This window comes from Calonectris borealis, chromosome W (assembly GCF_964195595.1).
Source record: "Calonectris borealis chromosome W, bCalBor7.hap1.2, whole genome shotgun sequence".
NCBI classification, from domain to species: Eukaryota; Metazoa; Chordata; class Aves; order Procellariiformes; family Procellariidae; genus Calonectris; species Calonectris borealis.
This window is the reverse complement of record NC_134351.1, coordinates 38261443-38271634: the sequence shown is the minus strand read 5'-3', so window position 1 is coordinate 38271634 and position 10192 is coordinate 38261443. Positions and strand designations below refer to the sequence as shown.

Genomic DNA, 10192 nt, shown 5'->3' with positions numbered 1-10192 from the left:
GAGCCGCCGCTCCCGCGCTACTTAAGCGGGGAGGGCGCAGCCCCGCAGCCTCCGCGGGGGGATCCAGCGGGTGGGGTGGGGGTTGAGGCAAAAAAAAAAAAAAAATCTATCTATAAGAAAAAAAGAAAAGCAGAGCCGAAATGCTCCGTTCGTAACCCGCAGGCTGGGGCAGGTTGTTAATTCGCCAAACACCTGAGAAATAAAGCACGACCGAACAATTTCGAGGCGGGAGGGGAAGGGGGGCGAAAAGCTTGCTGGAGCTCGGTTGTCTCGGGGGGGGGGGCGGGGGGCGGGGGGCGAGGGCGCGATGCCGCCCTGGCTGCTCGGCAGCCTCTGCTGCGTGCTGGCGGCGCTGGGCGGCGGCCCCGCGGAGGAGGAGGAGGAGAAGCTGATCCGGGTGCTGGTGCTGCTGCTGCAGGACGATGCCTACCTCTTCTCGCTGGGGCGGGTGCGGCCGGCCATCGAATACGCGGTGCGGAGCCTGCGGGAGAGCGGCGCCGGCCTGCCGCCCGGCTACGCCTTCCAGCTCACCTACAAAGGACTCGGCGTGCGGCAACCACGCCCTCTTCAGCCTGGTGGACATGGTGGCCCTGCAGTGCCGCCACCCCGACTTGCTGTTGGGGCCCGTCTGCGAGTACGCGGCGGCGCCGGTGGCGCGGCTGGCGGCGCACTGGGACGTCCCCATGCTGTCGGCGGGGACGCTGGCCGCCGGCTTTGGCACCAAAGGCGGCGAGTACTCGCACCGCACCCGCGTCGCCCCCGCCTACGCCAAGATGGGTGAGATGCTGCTGGCCCTCTTCCGCCACCACCAGTGGAGCCGGGCCACGCTGCTCTACAGCGACAGCAACCCCGAGCGCAGCTGCTACTTCGCCATGGAGGGCGTCCACGTGGTCTTCCAGGAGGAGGCCTTCCACATGGCCGTGCACAGCTTCGATGAGAGCAGCCGCCACCTCGACAGCGTCGTCCGCGCCCTCCAGGCCGGCGAGAGGGGTGAGCGGCGGCGGGGCGCCCGGCTTGGCTCCTCGACGGCGTTCGGTGGCGGCTGAGGTTGGGGACGGGGCGCTGGGGCAGAGGGAGCACCGGGGAGGGAAGGTCCTGCGGGACGGGGGAGTCACGTCCTACTCCCGCCGGTGGGGAAACTCGGCTGCAGTGCTGTGCTGGCATCCCTGGGCCAGGCGTCCCCCGCCGGACGGGGACCAGCCGCCCTGAGTGAAAGCTGTGCCCACAGAAGTTCATTAGAGCTTCGCCTCTTGCGGCGGGGAGGGAGGTTTACCCTCGGGGACCGCACTAGGAGGGTTTTGCGGCATAGTGAGAAATCAGCTTTCTGCTGGTGGTCTGGGTTACCCGAAACCGTCCGCATCCGCGGAGCAGCGAATCTGTTGCTTATTGTCGGAGATTTTTGAAATGAGTCTGTGTAAGTTCAAAGGCTGAGCAAAGATGTTTTCTTCTCACCCTGCTGTGTCTTGCCCCGTCGAGTACTTCATAAATAACAAATGCATTTAGGGGAAGCAGTTGTTTTGGGGGATGTGTGGATGCTAAACCCGTGAGTGTGTGCAGTAATATTGCCACCAACTGTTAGCAAGACACCGTGGAGATAAATAAATAGCTTGTAAAACATCTTGGAAAGTCACCCCTGGGCTGGATGAACTGGCTTTGCATCATGAAGTAGTAAAACCCTCAAAGTGCTTTGGGACGTGAAAATTTGTGGTTAGATGTATTTTAAAGTGAGATCTCGCCAAGCGATGTGTGGATATGTGGGATCATCAAAAAGGCATTTTCTGTTAGAGGCTTTTACCAGCCATAGGCTTCCTCAGTAAGTTATTGCAAAAAGAGAAAAGGTATATTCCAGGTGTAGACCGCATGATCAAGTTAAAGAAAGTCCTTAGCTGTTTTTCAAAAGAGGCATAGATGTACAAAGTGCTTTGTACAATTTTTACATCCCCAGTTGTAGAATGCATCAAAATTGGACCGATAAAGATCATGCCGTGCATGACTGGCACAACTGGTGTTACGGTGTTGGTGTCGTAGGCTGCGGACAGAGCAGCCTTGCACTGCTGATGTTGTTAGGCTGCTGTGAAATCTTTAATGTGTGCAGGACCGTGTGTGAGATAACTGAGGTCTAATAGCATATGGCTCTTTAATTCTCTCTTCACCAAAGCAGGTGCTTTTAAATATAGCTTTCCTAGTATGTACCATTCAGGGAAATATACTGAATGGAGAGAAAGAAATGTGTAAGTGCTAGAGGAAACCTCTATGTATGGAAAGATGCTTTTTTTTTTTTTAATCAGCCTAACTTTTGTGTGTGTGTTTGGCTTTCCTGATGCTAAGAGCATAACAGCATGCTTATGGCAGGAAAAGACAGTGTTTGCCCTTAGCCAAAGGGAGCTGTGGCTATGCTGTGGGAATGTGACTGATGGCTAAAGACAACCCTGCTCTTCAGACTGAGCTGACAGTCAGGGAAGAGACGCTTGCTTTCAGTCCAGGCTTAAACGCTTTGCTGAGCTGGGACCTTTGGTCTTGCATCGTTCTGTAACTTGCAAATGACTGAACAAAAGCAGTCGTCTGTCTTACTTCTTTCCCCCAATGTGCCCTGTGGGATCCCCTCCCTTCGTCTCACCTCTTCATTTGTCCTCTGGCTCATGCCACTACTGCGAAATGCAGCAAGTGGGGCCTTTCCGCCTCCACTTGTGCGTTTCTGACTTTAAAGACTTACTGCAGGGCTCACCTCGCATGTTCCTCTGGGCCTGAGGGGTGGTCCTGCTGCTCACGACATCTTTCAGGCTGTCACAATATTTTAAAAGTCATATATCATGTGAAGGATGCACCATGTGTCTTCATTTTTCCTGGGGACTCCTTGGAGGTCCCCCCACAGGGAAGCAGGGCTGGTGGGTAACGTGACACTGCCCAAAGCACTTTCTAGAAACATTGTTGGTTGGTTGGTTTTCTCACCAGTTTTTAAGGGCTCCTGTATTGCACCTACCGTGACACCATCCTGTGCTCTGATCCTGCACCCTCTCCGTTTCCGGAGATCACTGCTGGTGGTGGTCCCACCTGAGTGGTGGGGCTTCCTTGAGCTGCTCTGAGTGGGAGTGGGCTTTCAAGCAGATACAGGATACATGCTCAAAACTCTTCCAGGGCTGAGAAAGAAGCTGGCCCCGTGGGTTAGGTTGCTGCTGGCTGAGGGTTTGCACAGCTCTTGGGGGTCCGGGAGGCAGGGGCGCACTCAGCCATGCACCCGTATTTGCCAGTGAGTGCCTGTCCAGACCTTGGAGCCACTTCAAAAGACTCACATCTTAGAGCCACAACAAAATTATGATGAAAAATACAATGATAAAAATTAACCACTTGTCTTTAATGAATTTCATTAGTAGTTCAAGCTCACTTGTAGGCTCAGTTAGCCATGCTGCAGACGATGCTGTAGGCTCAGGTTAGCTGTGATGGTCACAAACCCAGGACTGTGCTTAAACACGTTCTGCATAAGCACGTAGTCCAAGGGATGTGTGTAGCAAAGGGAACGCTTGCTCCTTTAACTGGAATTAAACTCTAAGTATTTGCAGGATGAGTCAATAATCCTAGTCAATAAATTCGGAATATTAGTATTAGAATTACTGTGGTCTGTGTGTATTATACTGGAAGGAGAGCATTTTGTATGCGTGTGAACATACACATTTGTGTGTATGCAATAGTAAGGTACAGATGTAGATTAAATACACATAACTTACATTTTTGGAAGACTCTGAGAGACTTGCCCATAGCTTATTTGCCTCAAAATCTTGAAATATGTAATCTTTGCTCTCCAGCTGGGTTAAAAGCCACATCCAAATAGTTAATATTACTTCCCTTACATTCCTTTAGAGGCTTACAAAATATGACTTAATGTATTTTAAAGTAGAGCTCCCCCCCTCCCTTTTTTTTATTCCTTTTGCTCAAGATCTTTTACTCGTGTTGTGGGAATCTCTTTCATTCCATCTACAGATTATGATTTTATGATAGATGTGAATTATAAAGGCGAAGTCAAGGGAGAATTGGGAGGGCAGCAAGGAAACGTTTCAAAAGGAAATCTCTCACCTATACTGAAATTAGGAACAGTGAGACAAATTCGTTCCTGATGTGTGTCTGGAAAAGATTTGATCCAAATTTTATTGTAAGAAATTTTTTTCTTCTTCTTTTCCTTCATGCTAATATACCTCACAATAGTCATGAAATATGTCTTGCTCTGTTGCTCTGGAAATTATTATATTAATCTGCTATAATCAGTAGGACAGAGCTATGCATGGTTTAACTCTCCTGAAGCATGGGGATGTACTGAACGTGACTCACCCCGGCAGTGCATCTGAAACTTGATGCCTGTGATGGCATCCAACCAGAAAAGCGATGGGAGAAGATTCATTGTGTGCGAAAAGATTTGGCCTGTTTGGCCTTTTCATTTCTTATAACAGCAAACACTTCTACCCAGAAAAGCTGAATGTGGTTTTGATTCAGTTTTATTGTTGGGGTGAAAATATTTGCATACATTATTGTAGCTTTTGAGCCCTGACACGCGTGATGGTGTTCTTGGAAACATGCGTGCAGTTGGTTTTGAATCATCGTCCCAACAAAATCTCTTACGACTTTGCTGTAGGATATAGCCACGAAGCACGCACTGGTACAATACTTTGCTGCTCTCTCTGATGTCAGTAGCTTCATACCCATAGTCTTGTGAACCTATATAAAATTTTATGGTATAATGTGCTCAGTGTGGGAGGTGTCTCCCCATTGCTGAAGACCTCGTCTGAGTTCCTGCTTTTCCTTTGCAGAGGGAAGGGGTAGCGAGGGGAGTAGTTCCCCCTGCCCAACAGGTTGGGGAATCGACCTCTCAACCACAGTTGTTGCAGTGTGGATCACGGTGCTTGCATGGAGCACACCTGCGGGCCTGTAGGTCCTGTTGTAGCAGCAGAGCCCCTGCTTAGCTTTTGGTCCATGATAAATGAGGCTCTGTGGCATTTAATCTTGTAGCCACCTTTAATCTTCACACTCAGAAAGTGGTGCTTGCTTTTCCCATTTCTGAACATTAAGTGTCCCATCAAAGGTCATTGCCTAGGCTTATTGTATAGCCTCTGGAGAGAAAGTCATGTCCTGGAGAGATTCATACCACTATCCCTAGACAGCTGTCTTGGGATGGAGTGAATCAGCTGCAGAGATGATGTTCTCTGTTGACTGTAGAGAGGCAACAAATTCTAGACCAGATAGATACCTAAATTTTGGATAGCTGAGGTGTAGGTGAGATGAATCTACACCAAACTGTTCAATGGAATGGAAATTAAAATGGTAATGTCATTGTATCATCTTAATTCTTCGTCTTCAGATTGTCATATATCCACTTAGAAGTAACAACAGTGGCATATGGTTGCAATCGACTCTATGAATATATGCAGTTGAAGAAATTTGAAGCCAGAACTTATCACATGTTGTAGGAGTAAAAAAATTAGATCACACACAGACTCTTTTTAATTATTTTCAGAGGAGACAAGGGAGTAGGAAGCCTCTCTGTGTTTGGTACCCGTCTTCTGTCAACTGTTTGGGAAATCAGCTTTGTTTGCCATCTGTGTTGTCATGTTTGTTGCAACACTGGGAGGACAGCTCGGGTCACTGTCTCTGGCAGCATTCATGCTTAACAGGCTGTTCCCTGAAGTTCTTGAACTGCTTCTTATCTGTGTTTTCCATGTTCTTCCACCAGTTGTAATCATGTGTGCCAGCAGTGACACAATCAGGAACATCATGTTGGCTGCTCATCGGCAAGGAATGACCAACGGGAATTATGCTTTCTTCAATATTGAACTCTTCAACAGCTCATCATATGGTAATGTTTTTCCTGCCCAAGTATGTTGCAAAGTCTTCTGTAAGCCTGGTAATATTTTTAGATTTGTTAGCCTCAAAATATGCCGCACTGAGTCCCAAAATACATCACTGTCTCTCCCTGTTATTGCAGTTACCTTCCACTTGGGCTATGGTATTGCAGGAAAGGACCCCACTGGGTGGATCACAAGATGCCAAATACACTATAGGCGTTATTTATTTAGTTACTTGTAGGGGAAGCAACACCAGATGGAGATGTTGGTTACAGCAGCTAGGTGTGGGTACACCACACTGCAGTGTGCGTGCTCAGCTCTAGGTTGCTTGCTCCACATCCAGCCTTGCGACTGCCAAATCTCAGGGCAGGGGTATTCCTAGCTCCCCAGTGGGCTGCGATCCATGCAGCTGGCTGGGAGGAGGCACTAGCGACGGCCAGGGCCGTGGGCAGCTGCAGGGCCTGGGTCTCCAGAAGTCATCTCTGGAGAGATGGGGAATCCACACGTCTCATTTGTTTCAGCTTTTGATCACAAACTACATGTGCAAAAAATATTCAGCAGTGTTGTGTTGAAGGGAAAGCACTGGGTGGGACATGGACAGTCCAAATGTACTAGAGTAGGGTGGATAAAAGTAAAAAGGATCATATTTGTCAAATTAAAACATGACTTTAAAAATGTAAATGAAATACATTTGCTTTTTGAAATATACCTACGTTCAGTTACATTCGATATTATGGCAGTGCATGGCAGGGACTAAACCTGCTCTCAGCTGCTACAGCTGTCTCAGTTAAATTCAAGGTAATACTGTAGCAACGTGTTTGCTGAGTTTTAAACAATCTCAGATGGCTGAAGCTGAGGGAAATTCCTGCCTGGGAACTAGGTTTTGTTGAAGTGTCAACGTGGCTTTTGAAAAGAGCAGCCTCTTTCGTAGGTGCAGAGAAAATTTCCCCCCTGTAGGCTGCCTTAACTAATCCACTACAATAACAAATTCATTTCAAATTGAAAACCAAGCGGGAGTTGAGAAAGAAGGAAAACTTGGTTTTTTTCTTTCAAGCCTCAAAATCTGACGAACAGGAACAATTGAATTCACAAAAGGATGATGTATTTTGTTTAATAAATTGGTTAATAGTAAGTTAAATTCTTTTGCATAAACTTTTTGTTATTCATCTACCACCTCTGAGATTATTTTACAATAAACAGTGCTGTTTGTTGAAAAGCTCTATAATGAACATATGTAACTCTTTAAATTCGGAGATACAGATAAGTACAGGAGTACAGATAACACTACATGTATCTTCTAGGTTAGCTAAAGAATTAATGACAGCTGTCTATCTCCTGATGTAGTGTTGTTAGAATGTGGCATTTCCTGACATTTCTAAGTAATAATTCTTTTAAACCAATTTTTCTGTTTCTTTGTGGATGTGCTTCCCATGAAGAGTGAAATGCCTGTGCATCAGAAGCTGACTTTTGTGCAGATGGTCATCACATGTGGAAACCAAGCATAATAGAGAAATGTAGAGAAATTCCCCTCAAATTCCTTGTTCCTAGTGCCTGGAGATAAGAGTGGGTGTCATTGGCAAATTGGCACTTCCCCTTTAAGTTCAGATGACCATATTGCAGTTTGTTGTTGCCCTCTGTTCTGAATATTTTTAATTTTTCAGAAGAGCAGGCATATTAAACACCAAGGCTCCAATAATTGCACATAAGTACTGTGGCAAGACAACCTCCCACAAAATAATCCATGAAGGAATTTAAATATGTAAATTATTCTAGGAACGCCATTATGCAAGTGTACCTTCCCTGTTCCCAGTGTCAGTATTTTTAAAAATAAATATGTATAGTGTCCAGGACAGAAACTTATTCACATTCTATCAGCACTACCAGTGTTTTTTTTTTTAATATAATCTCACTCTTTTTAGCCATCTCCATTTGTAAATGCAAAGCTATAGCAAAGCCCTCTGTGCTGTAGTCTCTGCCATACTTGAATACTGCACCTCTGAAATGCAGGTACCCAGCTGGGGCAGAGGTTTCCCAGCTTTGAGGCTCTGTCAGAACTTGTATCCTCTTGCAAGGAAGCTAGCAAGATGTGCTAGCTTACAATTGCCAGATGTGCATTTCTTTCTTTTCGAAAGCAGTAACAAGGATGGTGCAGGCATTGAAGAGAAGAGTGCTACCTCTGAGGGCAAAATCAGACAGCAGGATGTTAGTTGCTCTCCCGTGTTTCCATCAGGTCTGATGAATAGAGTCCTGGCATAAGTAATTTTGACCAGTTAAATTTTGTGTTGGGAAAGAAATCCCTAAACCAAGGCAGACGTATCTAGAGCTTCTTCCTAAGAGAATGAAAGAGCTGCAAAAAATAGCTGCCAAAAAACAAATATTAAGAATTAGCAAGGTTCATGATGTTTTTAAAGATTGCAGTCCTTGCTGGTGCTGAGCTGTGGTAGGTAAGGCTTTCCTGGGGTGGAAAGGAAAGGTGAAAGGAGTATCCATTCAATGTGGGTATTTCCCAGGGCTTAGCTGGTCCTGTGCATCCCTCCCCATGCTTAGGGCTACCACTGTTCCCTCTAGGCTTCTTTTATTTATCATTTACATAGAATAGCACAAAACCTGGTCCAGGGCAATGTGAACCTTTCCACTGATCTCTTGAAGCTTTGGATCAGGGTCTCAGGACCTGCTAGGGTCATGCCCGTTAGGCAGAAGGACTCCTCTGTTAATTATCAACCAGTCAGCTACCCTGCTTTTTAAAAATCTGATTACTTTACTGGTGGTCTGAGTTAAATCGTTCCCCTGCTGTGACACAAAACACGTGTAAATACAGCATGGGCGCAGGATCCCATTTTATTTGTAAGTGTTTCTTTTCCACTAAAAGCAGGGCTGGTCTGGCAGCCACCGCACACATGGTTTTCTCCTTGACTGCGGTGGGAGAGCTGTGGGGGAAGTAGCTGCACCATCTGCCTCCCATTCAGGGTGATGATCATACTATTGACTTTACTGGTTCCTTTCTGAATGCCCAAGAATGTCGCCAGTGGGGTGATGTGTAACAAAAATTTTGTGGTCGGATCCTCCCTCGCTTATTCTTACTTAAATATCTCTGCATTTGAGATCTGGCACGTGTTTTTTGCTCCGAGATGTCTTCTCACGCTTAGACTTCAGCCGACCCTTTAAAAATAAGCAAGCACAGCATGGGAGTAAAGTTGTCTTTCTGTTTGCACATTTACTTCCCGCCAGCTGTTCCTCCCTGCCTGGTTTCCTGCACGTCTTGGAGCAGGTTCAGTTCTCCATTGTACTCTGCCATCTCCCCAAAGCGCAGGAGAGGGGACTTTTGGGTGGAAAAAGGAAGGCAGTCCTGTAATGGTACTTAATTTGGAGTTGGAAATATGCTTGTTTTCCCCTTAGGAAATGGCTCTTGGAGAAGAGGAGACAAACATGACCTTGAAGCCAAAAAGGCATACTCGTACCTCCAAACTGTCACTCTGCTGAGGACCATGAAGCGCGAGTTTGAGAAGTTTTCCCTGGAGGTGAAAAGTTCTGTTCAGAAGCAAGGTCTGCATGAGGATGACTATGTAAGTACTTGACAACAGGCTTCAGGTCTTAGCATCTCCAAAAACACGCTCCTAATTAAAGCAAGAGTAGCAGTGAGACCTTCTCAGGACAGAATCACCTGGGTTTAGTTGTAAAAGCCCACTGTTGCTTATATAATCTCTTTCCTTTTTTTTTTTTTTTTTTTTGTGGATAATGCAAATAGCAGCGAGAATAGACTTGTCTAGGTCTGTGCACCACCATCCATGACCAGTTGTCCTGTGCTTGTCCCCTTGTTCATCAGCAGGAAGGTTGGGGAAAGGCAGATTTCCAGGTCTCTCTCCCTCTCCCACCAATCACTTGTCTTTTTTCTACAGGCAAAGAATTATATTTTTCTTTTTTGTTTTCTCCCAATACTTTTTTTTGGTAGAATCAGATCTCAGAAAGTTACACTCCCTGTATTGCATCTGATGAAATTTTTCTTGATGTGAATGAGAAAAGTGGTCTTATTTCCCAATGAAGCATATTTAGGTTGTTGCTGTTGTTTATTTTAAACTGTCTAAAATATCAGTATGGTCCTTGTGAGTTGTTTTAAACCTAGGGGAGTGCCACTGTCCTCCAGAGATGGATGTGGGAAAGTGTGTATTTTTTTAATCTCTCCAAATGCAGGAGGAAGATGTCTCTGAAAATTGCTTTTGAGCTACCGCAAAGCTAGTTCGTTAGGCATTTTCATGGAAAAGTGTTCTGTGAAAGCAAGAATGTATAGCACATACCTATAGGGATTTCTGCATGCTGATACAAGTACTTCCTGGACAGTCAGCCTTCCCCATGACAGGGAGTAAACT

General features: G+C 46.2%; 1 protein-coding gene across 1 annotated transcript in view; it reads left to right on the top strand.

The window, feature by feature from the left end:
• Positions 1-307: 307 nt before the first annotated feature.
• Positions 308-10192, top strand: part of LOC142074846 (atrial natriuretic peptide receptor 3-like) — a 46092-nt gene continuing 36207 nt past the window's right edge. The window contains 4 exon segments of the mRNA XM_075135744.1: positions 308-535; positions 537-990; positions 5717-5839; positions 9225-9391. Of these exon segments, the coding sequence (XP_074991845.1) occupies positions 308-535; positions 537-990; positions 5717-5839; positions 9225-9391 (972 nt within the window).